At 41.2% G+C, this 20,994-nt stretch overlaps 1 protein-coding gene across 7 annotated transcripts in view; it reads right to left on the bottom strand.

Moving 5' to 3' along the window:
* The window catches only part of GRK5 (G protein-coupled receptor kinase 5), a 179,533-nt gene that overhangs the window by 21,467 nt on the left and 137,072 nt on the right, over positions 1–20,994 (bottom strand). For 6 of the 7 annotated variants that reach the window (XM_064464269.1, XM_064464268.1, XM_064464270.1 and 3 more), the window contains 8 exons: positions 18,343–18,443; positions 15,293–15,385; positions 12,180–12,243; positions 11,496–11,636; positions 10,192–10,382; positions 5,619–5,656; positions 4,722–4,811; positions 3,250–3,458 (listed from right to left, as the gene is read on the bottom strand). In XM_064464269.1, coding sequence (XP_064320339.1) covers positions 3,250–3,458; positions 4,722–4,811; positions 5,619–5,656; positions 10,192–10,382; positions 11,496–11,636; positions 12,180–12,243; positions 15,293–15,385; positions 18,343–18,443 — 927 coding nt within the window. Of the gene's footprint in view, positions 1–3,249; positions 3,459–4,721; positions 4,812–5,618; positions 5,657–10,191; positions 10,383–11,495; positions 11,637–12,179; positions 12,244–15,292; positions 15,390–18,342; positions 18,444–20,994 lie in introns of those variants that run through there. The other variant, XM_064464274.1, reaches the window with a different exon arrangement.

Below are 20,994 nucleotides of genomic sequence, written 5' to 3'. Positions count from 1 at the left end.
ATGTGGCTGTACATTGCACTGCTTGTGCTTACAAAATCACAGCCCAATCTGGCCAGCTGAAGAGTCAAAAGTCTCTCAGGCATGAGTGACAAGCTTATTGAAAAAGCTTACTATAGAATATTTATTATTATTATTAGCAATAGCAATGATAATCATTTGAACAGGACCTTGACGTGTGTGAGTTGCCTCTCAAGACAGATGGAAGAGCAGTTATTCTCAGCCAGCACTGATAAACTTCAAGGTTTTATAATCTGTGAACAAGTTGGTTTCCAGGGATGACAGCAGAAAGGAGGGATGAAATCAGGCAGTAGTAGCCATATGATGACAGAATTTCTGGTGGTGAGTGAGGAAGAAAAAAAAGTGCTTTTTAGGGAAAAAAGAGTCTATCATCTTTTAGTTGGTTGGGGAAGCACTTTGGGAAGGAAATGGAGATCATAATCACAGATCAGCTGAGGCTGGAAGGTGCCTCTGGAGATTGCCTAGTCCAATCCCTCTGCTCAAAGCAGAGTCACCTACAGCAGGTTGTTCAAGGTCGTGTCCAGTTGGGTTTTGGATATCTCCAAGTGTGGAGACTCCACAGCCTCTCTGGGCACCCTGTTTCAGTATTTGACTACCCTCATGATAGAAAAGTGTTTCCTGATGTTCAGAGGGACCCTCCCGTGTTTCAGTTTGTGCCCATTGCCCCCTGTCCTGTCACTGGACACCAGACCAAGAGTTTGGTTCCATCTTTGTTGCACCCTCCAATCAGAGATCCCTTTTGTGGAGTCGGATGGGAACTGCAGGACTAAGAAGCGGCAGGTAAGAGAGTCTCTGGGAAACGTAGACAAACAGGACTCTGACAGTGACAGAAGAGCACAGCAATATGGACCTGTCCAATACTGTTGACTTGAATGCACTTCAAGTCACATCTTTGGTGCAAGACTGCACTTGTCAGGGAAAACACACATGTACATCAATGAAGTACAAGTCATAACAACAACAAACAGGGAGCAATTCCTAGAAAGATTGGATTTTTTTCACAGAAAAAACCACCATGAAGCAGTTATGTTATATGGGAACTATGGGTTGGGGAGCTTCCCAGAAAGTCAGCTGCCCCTGTTCCTAATTATTTATTATTCATCTCTGTTTTAGTCCAAAATGAGGGCTGATTTATGGGAAATTACTTACAAAATGAAACATGGAAATATGGGATGGATGATGATTAATGAGAGTCTGGACCCTGAAGAGTCCACTACAGGAAAGCCTTTTGTGTTGTATCTTTGTGAAGACGCAAGTTAGATTTATGTACTGCAACTTTATGTTTCATTTTGCAGGTATGGTAGGTGCTTAATTTTCACTTTTTTGCTTCCTTGTTAAGATGCTGATATGAAACAACAAAGTTCTGGTTTTCAATATAAAGAGCAAAAAGTATTTGAGAAAATATATTTGAATAATGGATTTTTAAAAATATCACTTGATAAAATAAATGACTTTTGGATGGAAAACCACAAATGCTGTTATGCTTAGTATCAGAAATAAGGCTCTTCCAACCTTAAGGCACAGTAATTTTAATGCATTAATGCTCAAAAATGAGAGTGTTATCTCTGGATCCATTAAGAATTTGCACAAACCACCTAAATAAACATGCCATGTGACTGGACAGTGAAGCAGTAACGATCGAATTGTCAGGAATGATTTATATATAGTTCATGGTTCCCTGAGGCAAGGGAATGAACTAGACAACTTCCTGAGGTCCCTGACTCCCTGAAACCATAGACTCTATGGCTTGAAGATGAAAATGACCACTGCAGTGTAATGACTTTTGCTGTCTACTCCCCTGGGCATGGTAGGTCATCTCCAGTACTATCCCATCAATGAGACATTTAATTCTTCTCAGCTTTATGTTCTGATGGGCTTGGTTATTTTCAAAGCATACTTTCATCCTATTATGCCTCATGCCTGCAACTGACTACAGAAACAGCAACAAGAATATGATTTTTGCCTCATGACATTTTCATTTCATGCCAACAACAGGATGTGCACAAACCCTCTGCCATTCTAGCAGATGCTGCTTCTCTCCTGGTGGGAGGTGAGATGCTACTAGAGAAGAGATGGCTGTTGAGGACATGAAATGGTCTGTAAGAGCCTGTGGCTGGCCTAGATCCTCCCACGCCGATTTCACTGGGGGCTCTAAATCGCAGATTAAGGGCAGTGAATGGCCTAGAGTATCTATCAAGAGTGTTGCCAGTTAATTACTACCCCTGGGATTCAGCAATGAGTTGATGCACTGTGAGTTAATGACTTCCAGGGATGATACTTGGCAATACTACCATTATTATTCTGCAAGGAGACTTCAGTGTCTCTTCTTGAAGCCAGCCAACCAGAATGTTGTTGATCTGCTGTTTGCTTGCCTTTTGCACAAGATGTTGGTGAAACTCTCACTACCTTTTTGTTGACCTTTCTTTCCCTTCATTCTCTCTCTACCAGTATACATACTTATGTCACTGTCTCCAAAGGAGACTTCACTTTTTAGCAAACAACATCAAGAAAAAGGCCACATCCCTCTCCAAATTACAATTCAGTCTTCTAAAGATGGATGTCGACAAGACATTGATAAATTCTGACACAGCTTCCAGATTTCTCAGAGGGTTTGAGGATTTCCATTGTCAGACATGGCTATTGTGCTACAAAAATGACTCCCAGCTGAAAGAGTGAGAAAACATTTTAAAGGACAGCTCAACAGTATTTAAAAAAGCTGGATACCCTGGCATCCCGGGGGAAAAGCTGCTAACAAAGTTAGTGAGATGGGGTGGGACAACATTTGAGTGTCACAATAATTTCATTGCATAATCTTTGTCCTGCTTACCCCCAGCTCTCACCAAAGACAATGGAAGCATGGGGTTTTCAGTTCCTTGCAGGAGACAATCAGAGTCTTGCATCATCAAGTCCTTTTTATTTTTTTCTACACGATTATAAAAGACAGAAATGCATTCTTGACTGCAAACTAACATTCAAAGTCTCACGAGAATAGATACTGCTCCCTTGGCCAGAAAACTTTGGAGAGGACTCAAGATGACCATGATGAATCTCATGGAGAAGCAAGCCCAAATAAACACAATTTGAATGAATAGGGAATGCAATCATCCCATCAACAGATGAACTTGGTTAGTCCGTGTCTCTGCAGCCTCTCTATGGTACTGTGTTACTGCTCAAACTGTGTCAGATACAGCTGCTAATGAAGCTGCCACACTGGGCCTTCAAGCCCCTTACCATTTTACAGATGGACTTGGCCTCCTCAGAAAACTTATGGGAGTACACCTCTTCTGTCTCCAGCACTCTTCTGTCCACTTCTTCCCTCTTTACCTTCTCTTTCCTTCCACGAAATGGTGATTGCCCAGCAATCATTTCATAAATGAGACAGCCTAGTCCCCAGTAGTCAGGGCTGAGCGTGTATCTCTGGTTGTTCAACACTTCTGGAGCTGTGGAAGAGAAAGATGTGTCTTGTGGAAATGCTTGGTATTTACATAGGGGAAAAAAATTAAATTTCTAGAAGTTCCATTTTTTGGACTGAATACACATGCACAGAGACTGGTGGGTAAAATATAAAAATACCTCTTGATTTCTGTTGATGGCATTACAGAAAATGCATCATGCTACATGCCATGCTTTTTCTCTACATGCTACATGCCATTTGCCTGCTGTCTTCTGACTTCTCTACCAAGTCAGACCAATTAAAGAAACAAAAAGAAGTTGATGCCAAGTATTAAGCAGAGGCCTAATCTTAAGAGTCCTTCCAGATTTCTCCATTTAGGGAAGAAATTACATACAAACACACATCCTGTAAACAGCAGTGGCATTTCTTCAAAAGCAAATTCTTTCTTTTTGCTCAATTTATAACTTATTCCCCCACCCCCCCTTTTAAAAGCAAATCCATTTATTTTGCATTGTAACCATCCAGTGTGTTTTGGGCATATAGTCACTGTCTTGCAGGCATCCTCACTTCCATACATGGGTACAAACACACACACACAAGCCCAAAGCACAATCTTAGTGTGCACACAAACTTACGCCAAAATAACAAAATTTAGAAATGACAACTGACTTGCTTGTTTTCATTAAAGTCTCCATACGGTGTAACAGTGTCCCATATCAGCTAGTTTCTAGTTAGTCAAATAAGCATAAGCAATTTTTATCCCAAAATATATGCCCACCCAGAGAATGCATGAAAATATTACACTGAATTTAGAAAATAGATCTAGTTAAATCAGGGAGTGTGTTTTTACCAATGTACAAAACTCTACTCTTCTTTTGTGCAGCCTCCCTGCACCTAGGGAAAGACTCAAGATGGCTGTGGTCAAGATGACCATAGGGGCGGACTTACCCATTTTATCATAAACATACAAATGCATTTTAACTATTATACAAAGTAGCAACTAGAAAGAAACCTTTCTTTCATGTACATATCTCTCCTAAAATAAATCTACACCAAAATCATCTAGTATCCTGGTTGTTGTCTCTTCTTTTAATTTGCTTTGCTGATTTAGGATTATAGACCAGTCCCATTAAGGGCTGCTGTGGTCCATCCTTCTGCCTACTTCTGATTTCCACTAGCATGACTCCGTGGTGGGTTGCTGCAGGAAACTGGACCCAGCTGAATGTGACTCTTTTTTTATGGAAGAAAGATCTCAAAAAATCAAGTAATCTCAGCAAATTATCAAAAAGATATGCTACTGAAGACTCACCCATATACCCTACTGTTCCTACTCTTCCACGGATTGATTCACCCTCAGGGATTTTAACAGCTAGACCCAAATCAGATATTCTAATATGGCCTGGAAGGGAAACAAAACAACACATAACAGATATAATAATATGATCCACATTAGTTCAAAAACACAACTGCACACAAAACATATCACTGCGATATTCTTGCAATTTACTGTTCGGACATTTTACAAAAAGGCTGAATCACTGATTTGGAGCAGTTTCATTGATAAGGAAAACCGGAATGACTACGGGTGTTATAATGCAGTGAAAGTAATTTTAACAGTAAGGCTATGGACTAGAGTGGGTCTCTATACTAGCATTAGATATTTTAAAACCAGTGAGAAAAGGCAATGAGGAACATGCTGTAGGGAACTGATCACAGGGGATGGATGTGCTGACAATTCTGTAACTCTCTGGTGGCTGAAGGGGCTACATTTGGTCTGTAAGTCAGCAGGAGATTTGATTATCGCTGCCTTCAGCAGCAAACAGGTACCTGGGTTTGCATAAAAAGAGAGTTGGCTCAGCAAAGGATGAAAGTACTTTTGAAAATGGAGTGGAGAGCACAGATTTAGAAATACCAGCTTCCTTAGTGTTGAGTCAGCCTTGCAACAATAAGGATGGAAAAACAATGGAAAATCAGACACCCCCAGCAAAGCCGTGCGCTCGAGAACAGACCCTGCTGAGCAGTACGGCTGCTTCATTCCACCCCTGCGGTGAGCTCCAGCACCTCACCCAGCCCAAGACAGAAGTATTAGCATATGCTGAGCCTCTTAGTCACTTCAGAGCATTATTTGTCTTTGTGCAATAGATATCCTACAACTAACTTAATCTACTTTACTGTGAAAGCATCTCTGTAAACCTCTGAGACTTACCATAATCATCTAGCAGGATATTTTCTGGCTTCAAATCTCTGAAAATGAAAGATAGCAGTTATTTGTATGAAGCTGGTTTTGATAACACAACCATACGACAGTGTGTGAGTGCATTTATTACTAGTAATAAACCAATTGAGTGTCAACTCAGCAAGGAACTCATGCAACGAATACAACATTCTACAACTCATTTCACAGATAGACTGAAACCGTATGTCTTTTTCTAAACTGGAGTCACATTTTTTCACTAAGACTAGCTTTTAGTTCCTAATTCACTCTGTAATAGACTCATCCATCTAGTCCAGTAAGCCCTGTAAACTAAGCCCTATAGTCCTGTGTGTTGTTAAATCTCTGTAACATTTTATGTTATAAAATCTTTTGTTAAAATAAATATTTTATATTCTAAAATATTTGCATATGAAAATGGAAATAGCAATCTGTTGGGCTCAATTTTTCTATGCCTGGCATCTGACTCAGACCAAATATGTGAATGTGTGTACATGTGCACATGTGTGATAATTTCAGCAAGTTTGGAAAAATGAGGGGCAGAGGGGAGAATGCTGTGCCCAGATTAAGATTCTTCTTACAAACGTTTGTGAAACTCTGGTGCCTATGTGGTTTGAAGCAATGCCAGGAAAATTGGCAAGGTGGTCACTCCAATGTCAAAGATGCACTTTTTATTGTTCCTGTGAAAAAAATTTCCCAAACCTGGACAAGTTATAAATTTCTGAAAAAAATAATCTCAGTTTTCATATATTTATCAGAGACTTGGCAGGCAATTTTTCTGAAAGGGTTTGTCTGTACCAAACCCACTCCACCAGCTGCTGCTTCTAGATGCTACCCAGGCCAGCCACGCTCAAGTCCCCTTCCTTGACCAAGGCTGTTTTCCAGCCCTGGGAGCTGAGCACAGCTTTGCAGCCACTGCTGCCATTCCTGGATGTGGTGGGCCGCTGTCAAGGTGGGAGCCAGGTGGGCTTCTTCCCCATCCTCCCTGTGCTGCGAAGCAGGGACAAGGCACAGCCTGCTGCCAGTGCAGAACGGGTGTGAAGCCAGCCTGGGAGACGGGACCTGCCCGTGTCAGGGGGAAGACAGGGAGGTGCTGGGCAGGGAGCATCCCAGAAGGGGACTCTGCTAACGGGAGCAGGCTGTGCTGGCTCACGAGCCCAAACAAGGCACCAGGGCAGCCAGGTGAGGCAGGGAAAAACGTATTGCTGCAATTCACAACCTCATGCCCTGACTTTTATCTGATTGACTCCTGCTGAAACACAGCATTTAGCCTGGTGCAAATCCAAGAAGCGCTTGGCTTTGTTTTTTTTTAAAGCCTACTTCCATTTGTGAACCAGCTCGATTCTGTTAGCTTCCCAGCAAGACCCATTTCTTTCCAAAGAGCAAAGAGAGAGGGGCGTACAACAGAAACCCTCGCGCCAGGAGATCAGTGCTTTGCACAGAGTCTGTGCAGGAGCCCACCCTGCATTTCAAGCTGTACCACGCTGGTGTTGTGAATTTTCCTGTGAACGGAGAGGGGTATTTTATAGTTTTGACAATGCTGAGATTAAGATTTCAAAACTTTTCTCATTTTTATTTATTATTTCAAGCAAGAACATGGGGTGCTGTGAGCAATCTCCTCTTCTTGCTTGCTTCAGACTCTCTTGATCTCTCAAGATAAACTTCACTGGATGCGCAGTGGTACCGAGTCTACTTTTCAAATAAACAATACTGAAATATGTGAAGGGCAGTCGAATGCTGAGGAGAAGCTCTGATTTTGTTTAACACACCACTGTGGGCTTTCCTTGCCTATCGACAGAAGGTTTCCAATGCTGGAGCAACACAGTTGAGGGCATTTTCTATTTATTTTAAAACATTTATTCCAAATCCCTTAAGAACTATTTCATTGAAGAACTCAGACTTCATTAGTTACTTCATCTTCTGCTCCAGCAGTTATTAGTCCCACTTAAAACTGTAACTGTGGCCAAATGACAAGAATCCTGCATGCAAGTTGGGAAATGTTGTCTTTGAATGAGAGAAAGAGAGATTCCACAAGGACTCTGAGAATAGCAGCTCAGTCCTTACAGTCCTCTGTGATTTAGGGCAATTATAGCAGGCTTTCCTTCCCCCAGAGAACAGCTGTCATCTCTTTTTTCAGATTTCTGGTTCCTCAGGATCAAGGCTGGCTTCTTTTGCATGGACGATGCTTCCAAGTGCCAAGGAGGAACGTGATTTTTTGTACTGAAATGCTTAGGCGAAATAAAACTCCCAGGTGGACACAGTTACATGTAAGACTATTTCCCAACAGTACAGCTTCCCATATACAAAAGAGCCTTGCCTAAATATACTGCACCATAAACTGCTGGCACTGTACCCATGCTAGAAGGCCAATGGCACATTGTTTGGCTGTACAGGCCAGCATAACTCAGTCACAGTGGACATGGATTTACTGTATATTTGTGTAGTGCCTAGGACAATGAGGTCTTGATGCTGACTGGAGCTTCCAGACATGGCTATAGTATAAAGGTAAATATTTTATATATATATATTAAAAAATATAAAAATTGTATCTGTAAATTATTTATGTAACTAATTTGAGGAGAACCAGCAGCTTTTTATGTTTGCTTTCCATGAACATTTGACCCGTTGACCTTTACTAACATGATGCAGTTGAAAAATGTAACATAAGTGCCATGTTTGGTGAGGGAATTCTGAATCAGATAAATCTGACTCTGAGCCTGTTTTTTCTCTCGGGTCACGTCCACAGCGTGTGTCACCAGCCCATGAGATGGGGATGTATTTTCCAATGCTGTGACTTACTCAGAAGCATTTTGTTCATAGAAAATGAAATTAAGTCTGAGAAAGAATTGTTTTGCGATGAATTATTCACCTTGAGGAAGCAGTAGCATTTACTGCTATGTTTTATTGACATATATAGCACTTCTCGTGGGTCCCAAAAAATGCTGCTGTATTACAAGTTAGGGGTCTCTGCAGATGCTCCTAAAATGCTGCTAGAAAATGTCACCTGCAAGGATATACTATCATTCACCAAAATGAATGTGCCATCTGAGGTGTAAACTACCAGCTCTTTTAAGAGTAACATTGAAAACAGCTGCCTAAGGAAGTAGGGTGCCATTTTTCTCAGAGCCACTTACTATTTTAGGTGGCCAGATCTAATTTTTTTTATTAGAAAGTGGCATTAGTGTGGCATTTTACAGCCATGATATGAATGTAGTGGTCATTTTCATCAATAAAGTATGCTGCTCGAAACACTATAATACCTCCTAAAACCTTTTTGAATGTGGTAGGATGTTTTTTAAAGAAAAGGGAAGCCAGACACGTCACTCATTATTGGATTTTTCAATTGACATTAAACACTTAATTCTATTTTGTTCCTTGGGAAAAAAAAATCTCCTTCTTGGGCCAGCGCCAGCTATAGCAGCATGTTATCTGTCTGCCCTCCTTATGCCAGCTAGCAAGATCTGAGTCACAGTGAGGCAACCAAGTGGCAGTTGGCTAGAGATCTCCTCCAAGGAACAACAATATTATAATTTCAATGCCTACAAGCATATGCATAATGCTTATTTCACATGGGCATATCAAATGATTTAAAGTGTAGCTTAGTTTTTAAAAATAACATATTATGGTCTATTACTCATTGTCCTTGGAAGTTCTTTCATCAATTTATAGGACTTCTGCTGTGAATGCCAGCTATAATGATTTCACAGACTGGGATGATGAAGACAAACATTAAATATTGTTTACAAACTACACTGGTTGCTGATGAAATAAAACAAATCCTTGTGGAATCACAAGAACGCTGTCTGCAATCACCCTGCTTATCCAGCAAGTAACCCCTATGATGCCCTGGAAAAGTGCTTGTACAGAGCTGTAAGCCAGACTGGAAGCTGAGAACTTGAAATTTGCCCTTCCTGAAGCTGGCTGCCTGTCATGGCACCGGGCAGTGCTCTGCCTGCTGGCTGCACCCGCACCGGTGGAATGCTGCTAGCAGGACACCTCCATTGCATGGCTGTGAATGTGCCCCGTCCACGGCTGACACGCTACGGCCACCATCACATCCAATCTAGCTAATCAAACTAGTTCATATCCTAGAGCATAAATCCATGCCCTGTGTCTCAAACACCCTCTTGCGCTAATTGCGCTCCCTCTGGGATAGGAGAGGTGGTTTTTCCACATCTGACGTGCTGCAGCCCCTAATGCAACATAATCTAACTAATTAAAATAGAGGCTTGAATAGAATGATCTGTTTTATACCAACTAGAAACTAGATTCCTTAATGAAATCCCTTTAAAGGAACTTTCATAGTTTCCTTATGTCACCCAGCACACGCTAAGGTAGGGTTTGGGGAGCTTTGTGTTAGTTCTGTATAATTTAGACAGGATGTGTTTAGTGAAGCAACTGCTTCCTTCTGCGATTTCTGTATCATACTGTATTTGTGCATGGCTATGCAAAATTTCAGCCAAAGCACTGAGGCATCTGAGCTGTACAGCACCGCAATGAGTAGGGAGGATGCAGGCAATTCTTCTCTACTCAGAAAAGATGTCCTAAGAGTCTAGAGAGTGCTTACCTGTACACAGTATTTTCTCTGTGTAGGTCTTCTAAGCCACAAAGAATCTCTGCTGCATAAAACAAAGCTCTTTCCTCCTCAAAGCCTGGGTTTCCCATGTTGTAGATATGAAACTTCAGGTCACCTCCATTCATTATGGTCAGAACTAAACACAGTGCATCCTTTGTTTCATAGGCATAGGCTAAATTGACCTAGAAAAACATTTGCAGCATAGTTGTGACAGTTCAGTTAGCTGCTAAGAAGAAAGCACTAACTTTTCATTAAAGATTTTCTCTAAGAAAGGAAAAAAATACATTGACTGAATTTGATATGGGCCTTATTACAATGACAAACATATGTTGCAAAAGTACAGAAAAAAGAGACGTTAGGACTTAATAATTTGTTGAATCCAACCTATTCATCATCAGAAACCCTCAAGGTTAATGCTCAGATAGCTTCACAGGCTTGGACAAACATCCTAAATCCAGTCATACTTTTCTACATAAGAGAAATCTTAATAGTAAAGGGAATCTACACCTCCTGCTGCACTGTTTTGCTGGATAGCTGTCAAAACGCCATCGTCTCAGTAGGTTCCCAGGAAGGCCCAGGTAGCCTAGTCCTGCGGTGGTCAAGCAGACCATCACTGAGGCACGAAGCAAGGCTATGGTGGGTGCCCCAGGAACGATCAGACAAACCAAAAGCTACCCATCACTTTTAAATGTGTGCTTTTGTCTTTGCTTCTGCCAGAGGTAAGTAAACATCTTGCCTCTGTTGTATTCATAGTGTATCCTAAAATAAGTATAAAGAACATGACAGACGTTGAGATAACAACACCTTTTTTTTGTTTTTAAAAATCTAAGGCAAGTTTTTAAAGACACACAAGAGCTGAGAGATCTTGCGAAAGCCCTACAACAGGCAGACAGCTCTGTGTCTCTGGCTAGTTGCTCCTACTAGCCAATCTCTTCTGATCTATTTGGGTTGAATCTCTTTCAGTCCCCTCCAAGCTCCTCTCTCCCAGACACTGGGAAGTCAGGTAATCACGCTGGATAAAAATAGCTCAGCCTGATGCAGCTCTGATCCAAGCCAAGGCTGTAAAATGCATCATGTTCCCATGGTAGGAAAAAGCACCTTGTTCGGTGCATTTCTCACAGACCAGAGATTAAAGTGGGAGTTGGTAAAGGTGTATGGAGCAGGACTATGGTGCAAAGCGAAGGGAGTCAGCTTCTGGCACCTTTCCTGTAGCAGGTGGAGGAGGCATCGGATTCAACAAGAACAGTGCTCAGCAGGTGAGGAGAGAGCTGAGCGCTAGGGAGTTCAATACTCACTACAAACTGACTATTGACTTTTTCTAATATCTGCTTTTCATTTAGTGCCATGGATTCGCCTTTCCTCTTTTTTATTCTCTTCTTCTCTAATCTTTTGCAGGCGTACATCTTCCCTGTCGCTCGGACTTGGCAAGCACAGACCTGTGAATTAAAGAGAACATTTGCTGGGTAAGTCAAAGCAAACTCTGTGTCTGGGTTGCACTTTACTCCTCGTGATCTGATTTGATTTAGCCCTTTTAAGGTTAGGGAGACGGCGGCATAGCAAATAAGGCCTAGGCGGGGGCAGCTGGGGAACCGACTACTGTTTCCAAACCTGCTGTGTAGTATTGATTTTCATTATTTCACTTTCCTCTGCCTGCTTCCTATCCCACCTCCTTTTGTCTGTGCAGATTGTAATCTGCTCAGCTAAAGGCTGTCAGTGCCTCCTCTGACTCTGCTGCCTAGGCAGCGACCTCGAGCCATGAGTAAAATACAAATAAGGGCGTGACCCTAATTCCACTGTGAATGCAACAGTTGAATACAAAATAATTCTCAGAAGTGTCCTTTTGAGATTACAGTGTCATGAGAGGTTAAGTAAAACTGTCAGCAATTAATGAAAATCAGCCTCTGTTGCATCAGGCTCCTGTAACTGCAGTGCCTGGGAAGTAAGAAACCCTCTTAACAGAAACTTTCAGAATTACTCACCTCCCCAAAGCCACCTTTCCCTAGTACCCTGTACTGCCGAAATGTGTTTTTCGTTACTGGTTGCCTGGAAGAAAAGGAAATAAAAAAAACAAAAGACACACTACATTTAATGCACTGTCTGTGATTTATTTATTTCAGAACGTACTTTTGAAAACCAAAATAGATAAATATTATATAATCACATTATTTCAAGGTAATCATATAATATAATATAATACATAATTATGTAATGACATTACTTCAATACTATGTATGGCTTGAACTTTTCAATTCCAGCATATTAAGCTGTAATAAAATACAACACATTAGTGAGTCATCAGTATAATTTCTGGTAGCATCTTAGGACCAAGGAGGGTTCTGAATCTCCATTATATAGCTTTGGCTTTTGTTAAGCAAAGAGGAGACCTGAGAGCTTCCAACAAGATAGTAATTCCCGTAACATATAGGAATGTTTTAAGGGTAATGCTGGGCTAACACCTTATTGCTTTGTTTGGTCTTCAAGATGAGAAAAAGAGATCCAAAATTCAATCCACCAGAAAATACTTCTTGTTTCTTGACATTAAATGGAACAGGAAACTGACGTGAAACAAGGAAAGAAACAGTCCTGGGAACTGGAGAGGTGGGTTTAGGTCCCATTCGCAGGAAGCCATGGGTTACCTGCCTCCTGGGAGAGCATCACAGGCAAGAAGGGAGGGAAAGCATTTCTTCCCTTCTAAGGGCCAAGTTAAGGGTTAAATAAGTCTGTCTTTCTTTCTGAGGGCAGAGTGCTCCCTAACAATCACTAGACACAATCACTATATGATCTTACAGGATTGCCACAAAATTCTGCTCTACCAAAAGGGCTCCAGCCCTACATCTAACTTGTACCACAGTTGTTATCATCAAAGTCTTATAATGTGACAGAACTCTAGATTCGGAGAGAACTGATTTTGTATCCACCGCTTCACCACCAAAGTTTTACAATTATATTAGCAGTTGACATGAATATTCCTACCAGCTTTGTTTTCCTCTGGCGGGCAGCCAGTCTGCAAAGGGAGCACAATAACGCGGCCGTTCCCACAACAGTGATGATGAGGTTGATGTCAATAAGGAATAAATGTTAAAGTGAATTGTTTCTTTTATGTTCATGATTGTTTTTAGAAGTCAGGGAAGAAATATATGCAAAAGGCCAAAACTAGAAGAGGAAAAGATGCTATATCCAGGCTTCTGTGAAGATACTGCAAATGCTATTGGGGTTAAAAGCAACAATTAGCAGTGATAACTACACGCTCAGCAATGTCCCTGGAATGAATGGACTGTCTGACTCCACCGTTGGAGCCAGCAGGCTGTCAGAAGGAGCTGTTGATCACTCCATGCTATTAACATCTCTTTGCTAATCCTAAAAACAATTCTCCCAGCTTCTTAAGCTGGATAGGCACATCCAATAGCTTGTCACGTTTGTTGAGGGAATGGAAGAAACAAGCCCTCAGAGCATTTAAGAAAATTCCTTATCCCAAATGTGAAAATAGATAGGAAATAGCCTGGCTAGAGATGAATCATCTGATGTTTTTTTAATTGAAATGGAAGAGTAAATGCTGGATTCAGTAAAGATGGCATGTGGAGCATGTCTTGGCATGAAATGGCTCTCCCCTCTGCCCACTGCTTCCCTTCCCTCTTGTGCAGCAGCTTTGTAGCTTTCCAGGGAGAGGAACTGGCACAGCTCCCTTGATCTCCGAGGCATCATGCTGATATGCACCACTCATGGATCTGGCCCGAACTCATCTGCTGTAATTAATTCCATTTGTGGAAACTGGGGCTTCTCTCAACTCAAGGTCACTGTTACCCAGCAGTGTACGTCTGCTACAGCCCTCACCGACAGGGAGAAGGCAAAGGCCCCTTTCCTTGCAAATTAATACCCACTGAGGCTGCCTGGTTATTAAATGTGTTCTGAAATGTCTAGCCAATAAATGTGGTGTGAGGATCTATATGCCATATTTGTGTCTGTTTACAGTGATTTTGTAATTGTGATAACTGGTCCGGAGACAAAGTCACCATATCCAAAGCGCAGCTAAACAGAACGACAACTGAAGTTGATGAATGTACTTTACTCGTACTTAATGTGCCTAATGTACCTAATACCATTAAATGGCCAATCACTTGAGTGTTAGAAGCCAACACTGGCTCCCTGGTGTTTTGGGTAGATTTCTGTTTTATGCTTTACTTCCCTAGTGAGCAGCATCTGTTTCAGTGTTGTTTGGGCACAGTGTTTGCAAATGCAAAAACCAGACACTCAATGTGTATCTTGTTTCGCATTCTAGATGCCCCAGGGCAGGTTATAAAAAAGTGCAATGTGTCCTTCAAGCTGTGCCATAAGAAGCTCGTTGTGACAAGGCCTACAATGAAATTGGCCACAGACGTTTCTCAGGTCGCGGGAGACTTGGATTCCTATTTTTTATAGGCTGTAGGTCTTGCTCTATTCATTTGTCATACACAAGCATACTGTGGAAAAAAGGTGCCCAAGCTGCTTGCTGAAGCATGTCACCTTTAGGGGGTGTGGTGTCCCTAAGAGAGAAGGGAGTGGCTGGAGATTATTTATGTGTGTAAGCACATTCATGGATGATGAAGGAGCACTATATATATCCCAGACACCAATCGTGCTCATTGGATGGTCACAGCTGGAGACTCAGCTCACGGTTGAGTTGAGTCTAATGCCAACATAACCATGACTTTTCTATATGGCATCTTCCTGTGGCTAAAGCCATTACCTGTTTGTGAGCCTTCTAACAACGAACACTTGCAAACAAATGCTAAAATTAGGAAAGCCAACCTGGAGCTCTCTGGAAGAACTTCCCTGGAGTACAGCTCCATGGGAAATGAGCCTTGATGGACCTTCTGGAAGGAAAACAGTGAAGAGAGGGAGAGAATCGCTGGACAGATAGGGCCATAAATGGCAAACATTAGGATGAAGCATGGTAATGCTGTAGAATGGCCAAACTATCTTTCTCTTGAAGGCAAAGGGAGCAAATGTACTACCTCAGCTGCCAGATTTTGACCATATTCTAAAGGCTTTGCATGGAAAGTGAAAATAAACCTTTTGTATTAATTTTTAATTAAAAAAAAATTGTGACACTTACCTTTCCAACCACTTCCACTGAAGAAACCTGTCGAAGTACATGCTGTTTAGGTATTCTTGGAACGGTTCCCCACTGAGGTGGTCAAGGACAGATCTATCTCAGATGAAAAGGATATATAAGTATTTTATAATCCTGAACTTGGAGCAAAAGAGAAACAAAACAGGAGGAGAAAATCCAGACTACTTCTACAGTAGGATCATTTTACTTCTACTTAATTTTGTACTTTATTTTATTCATGGCTTCGATCTAGGAACAAAGTAATATGTTTGATAGATTTCACAACAGGAGGCCTTATACAAGCTGAATAGTAATATGTACTGGTTATGCTTACTGAAAATTAACAGGGCGTCTCCACTGGCTTCAATGGACTTTTACAAAGGCGGCTAGTCACTAGACAACAAATATCTTTGCTTCTGTTAATAAATTAAGACTGGCTTAACACAAGACCCTCAGGAACTGAGCTCCTAAACTTTGCGGGATGTTTACATCTAGATTGAAAATTTCTGGCTGAAGCCCATTTCTGTCAATGAAGGACCATCAGAACTGTTATTCCCAGAAAAAAAATAAATTTCAAATCCTGCTATACAGAAGAAGTAATAACTGTGATTAAACTCAAAGGGCTTTTCCTAACAGCTATGTGGTTTGTAGAGTAAAACAGGAAAGAAAGTCTGAACAGGGATGTGGATTTGTTTCTGGATCAAGAAAAGAATTTTGGGGCTCACGCAGTGGATGCAAAGTCTTTTGCATAATCAAAGGAATAAAGGACTAAAAAGGCCAGTCTGCAAATGTGAGAAGTATGTGTGTTGCTTGTGACAGGTAACAAGCAGCCAGAGACCAACAGACATCCCATAAGGAAGGCCAAGGGTTCAGAGCTAAGAAAAGATGGGCTGAGCTGAGAGAGCTGCCTGGGATTAAGGTGGTCATGTTGTTTAACAGGGTGTTGTTGACCTGCTGGTTTTGATTCTCACCTTGCTTACCAGGGCTACTACATCCACCTCTGCTGGCAGCAGTGGTGGGAACAAAACTTGGTTTTGGGTGAAAAATGACCACAAGAAATGAGTATTTCTGTCCTGGTGTATATAGGCACTTTTCTGTCTGTACCTAAGGGTATACAGACACATTTGTAGATTTTGCTGGACGAGGAAATCCTCTCTGAAGAACTAGTCTGGTTTGGGAATGGATAATCTATGTCTCACCCTGGGGCAGTTCTAGACCTGAGCAAACAAATCACCATGAATAATGTGTCTCCTCAGTTTAGTTCCTCCCTGTTCATGAGCTACTATTCATTAGTTTTTGGAATTTCTCAGCTGCTTGACTCTTTTTTGGTAGTAATTCTTGCACCATCAATTTGGAACAAGCAGGTAGTTGCACACATTCAGTATTCAGAAGTCGAACTGTTGTTGTCTTCATCAGCTTTGACTGGACACAGATCATACAGTTTCCCCTAAGTGGATACAAGCTTACAAAATAAAATAAAAAGTCTTAGTGAGCTTTAACAAATGTCCAGATTCAAAGCCAAAATCGTAGGGGAAATTGGAGGGGGGCAGAAGCAGACAGTCAAAATGTTAAAGGTCAAAGCAGAAGTTAGAGTTATACATGCATTTCTCCTGCAGACTGATCTTATCTATGAAGATGTGTCTGAAACTCATCGCCATTCCTGCTCTTACAGAATAGCGAGCTTCATATTTGTATGTATGCCTCCCTTTTTTGGTCTGACTGTGAACTCTTCCAAAATTAACATTATTCAGGACATTTAGTAAATACCAACAGCAAGTTTTTAAAACTTCCTTTTGACCCCATTTCAGTCCATGTGAAATGATCAGCATATTTATTAACAAGGTCTCAAACCTGGCTCATTTATCCATTGCAGTTGAGACAAACGAATGGCTGTCGGTGAACACAAGCCTGAATTAAGCGGTGCCCAACGCTAGCCTATTCCATTCAGTTAATTAAAAGCTGCACGTATTTTAAAGAACAATAGCTGCCTTTCACCACTTGTTTGCTTTTTAGTTCCCCTCTTTGGCAACAACAAAGTGCATTTTAGAGGGAACTGTCAGCTTTCAAACTGATTTGAGAACTGGAAAGAGGCAACAGGGGGGTTTGTGTTGAGCACAGCTCTGCCTTTGTCATGGGGACTGGCACACACAACTGGTGTGAGTTATATGAGCATCTCTACATGACACCAGGCCAATGCAAGGAAACTGGTTATGTTATAAGAGAAGGCCAGAAATAACCCACATCTCCTACCAACGCAAAGAATAACTGAAAACAGAAAAGGTCAATGAAATGAGTCAAAACAATGAATGACAGTGGCGCAAATTTTACAAATCCCCATTACATCATCCAGGGAAAACAAACCGCGCTCAGCCAGAAACCACATGGGCCAGCTTGGGATGATCCACCCTTTTCATATTTTTATTGGTTTATGATCTACTGGCCTGAAAGTACTGGGGTCAGTGTTTGCAAATGCCGATTGCATACCTGGAGCTTTAGCGCATAATAGCACAAATCGCCTTGCCGCTACAAAAACTGATAAGCCTTTTCCCAGACAAAGAATGAAATAAAGCACATTCATTTGAATGTCACAGACAGACAGAAAGCATTTAAAAAGCCCCATTCTCCTGGTGAAGATTTTCTGGAAAAGCCATGTGGAGCAAGTTTGCACATTCCTCTGTCTAAATGGACTGTATAGCCACTTAATTTTTATTCACTTTGAAACAGAGATGTTTTCTTTGGATACATTATCATCATAGCTCTTTTCACACAGCATGAAATCAATGCCTGGTTTACTTGGCTAGAACACTCTGTCAAATACCTGAAACACTAAGTGCCTGTGTGTATATATGCCTGTGCCATATAATGGCATGGAAATACTTATTATATTTTGTTCAGATGAAATGACTTCACTGCTTGACATCAATGCCTCTAGGATTATGAACATAAACCACAGATACATGCTTCAGGTTCAGATTGAAATGACTCTACCTGACACATTCCTTACAAGCTGCTGACTGCAGCCCTGTGATCTTTGGGTATCGAGTTATACTTACTTTGTACAGTGAAAGAATAGCTCTTTGCAGGGGCTGTTTTCGAGTTTCTCCTCTGTCTGTTGGATAAGATCTCGACTGACTTCAGGAACGAAGGCTGGAGACTGGGGAGAGAAGAGAGGGGCACATTATCTCAGTGATGAGGTGCAGATTCTCCTCTCTGAATGTGTAAAAGACACATTCATTATTTATGCCCTGAGCTGCTTCCATTCAGTTCCAGCGGTTGTGTAAAAGCAAAAGAGCTTTACGTCAAACAGCAGTAAAATAGGATACCGTGGTAACTTGCTCCACATTCCACTCTATCCTCGCATTGCTTTTTTGCCTTCTCCTGTACCTTCACCTCCTTGCCCAAGCTCATGAATATGCAGGACCCACTCCTTGCCAATTCTTTGAAATGCTCCCTTGCATCCCATGAAAAATGTGCTGGCCTGAACTGTGTACAGGCCATTCTCTTAAACAAAAGAGAATTTGCCCAGTGTTTTCACTTCATTGATGATTCATTGTGCTGTCTGAAAAATCCATCTTTTTTTTTATTACCAGCAAAGGGAAAGAAGAGCAGAGCATTGGCATTTATTGATTTTTATATAAATAATATTAAAAGATGCTCACAAAAGTGTGATGTCACAAAAGCTGTACCTTAATTCATCATTAGAAGGACAAAAATAATCCAGCAGTTTAAAAATAATAATTTCAAAAAGGAACTCTGCCAACCAAGCACATAAAGTCTTTTCATCCTCTCCTCCCTTTAGAGAAAATGTGCATTCATCCCCTTTAAAAAGCCCTTACCAAAAAGAGGTCTTTCGCAGGTGCCCTGATGGTTAACCAGTTTAGGAGCTTTGGGACTAATTGTCTATAAAGACAGTTTTTAGGCAGCCCACATTCTTACTCATTGACAGGATACTGTAATTATATAAAAAAGTGTATATACATGTGTGTGCGTGCATGCAGCTATTAATAGACATTTCTCCCATTGACATGAAAGCCCCTTTATATAACCAATTGGATCTGGGTATTTTCAATGAATCCAGCCATAGATGACAAAATCCTCTTTCCTTGCAGAAGCCTTAACACTCAGCAAGGTTCCCCACCCATGGCCGTGACCACCAGACGTGCTGAGTAGGTGGGTCACAGAGCACCATCACTCATTCCTGGCCAGATGTTCTCATTAACTCCCCCTTAGTTGGGGATATCTTGGCAAGCACTGAAATGCATTGCAGGCAGAGTTCAAAAACACTGGGAATGAGGACAGAGGAAGGGGCAGAGGTGGAGCCAGAGATAAATCTCCAGCATGGTGAAAGCTGAATTAAGTCTTTTATCTTTTCCTTCCCACTGCTGAAATGTGAATATGATCCTGGTTGTGACATGAAAAAGTAAGTTTGTTCCACTTGAATGTTTTCAAATAGGAACATGGTTTACAGAACTGTCTGTGTATGCTGTGCAACGCAGTCTCACTATTCAACCTTGACAGACAATCTGCAGAACATGCTGGGTATCTTTGACCTCACTGAAATATTTCCTCATTTCTTCCATATATTCCTCCATTTCCTCAGCAAAAGGTATCTAGGGAACACCCACTTCTAATCACAGACAGAGTATATTGCTAATAATTAAGAAGTCTCACAATTTCTTGAAAGGTAGATGAGCCCCCACATTATAATCTAAAAGATGAAAAGACTGAGACAAAGCCAGATTTTCTCAGCTTGATTGGCCACTGAGTTTGACAGGAACTGAGAACTGTAGACCAGGTCTCAGTAAATCAGACAACTTACAGAAATTCCTGACCGTGATGCCCATGACTAAATCTAAGTCCCAGTTTTAGTTCAAGAAAGTAAGTAGAGGCAAGAGGAAAGCAGTGAAAGAACTAGGAAAAAAACTCAAAACTCCTGCTTTCCAGTCTTACTTACAGACTTGCTGGACTGAAACTACTACAAAAAAACACAAAAGGGGCGGGGGAGGGCAGGAAAAAAAAAAGGCTTTTAAAGGAATATTCGGATAAGAACCAAAGCCTAATGATTAGCATTGCTTTGGACTAAGTACCATATGAATTAATGCCTGTACTTTATACTTTGCATACTCAATGGGGTGTGCTACAGAAGCTCATTGGCAACCCAAAGCTTGTATGTGGCTGTGTGAGTCCACTGCTCTGAGACCTGGTTATCTTGGATACCTCTTTGATTTATAGGGTACAGAAGCACCACTGAACTCTTCAGTCTTTGTACTGCTGTGAATCAGGAGTGTCTTTCCTGATGTGAACGGAGCTGCACTTAAGTAAAATTGATACTAAGGCCTCTAATTGAAGTTACTACTAATTAAATCTAGGATTTGTTCAACATTTATAGGCCAAACTTGGGATCTAAAAGCTAAAAACTAAACCCTGTAATTTTGTCTGAGTTCAAATGACATTTAAAAAATAAATTATAAGCATCAGCTAAGTCTTTTTCATAAAGAAGAAACAAAATTCTTATAGGGAAAGGGGAGAAGAATGAGCAAAAGAAACGCTAAGACAATGCGGGAAGCATTTAAAAATGGCATGAACTGTGATTCCTCTCTCCAAGTTTGTGGGAGATACAGTCACCGCCTGGGTTTTCAAAACCACTCATTGCCAACCTTTGAACCTTTCTTCCTCTGGACGAATTGAGAGCAAGTTAACAATAT

The sequence above is a fragment of the Phalacrocorax carbo genome, chromosome 12 (assembly GCF_963921805.1).
Source record: "Phalacrocorax carbo chromosome 12, bPhaCar2.1, whole genome shotgun sequence".
Lineage (NCBI taxonomy): Eukaryota > Metazoa > Chordata > Aves > Suliformes > Phalacrocoracidae > Phalacrocorax > Phalacrocorax carbo.
The sequence above is the reverse complement of the archived record's forward strand: the minus strand, read 5'-3'. Positions and strand labels throughout refer to the sequence as shown.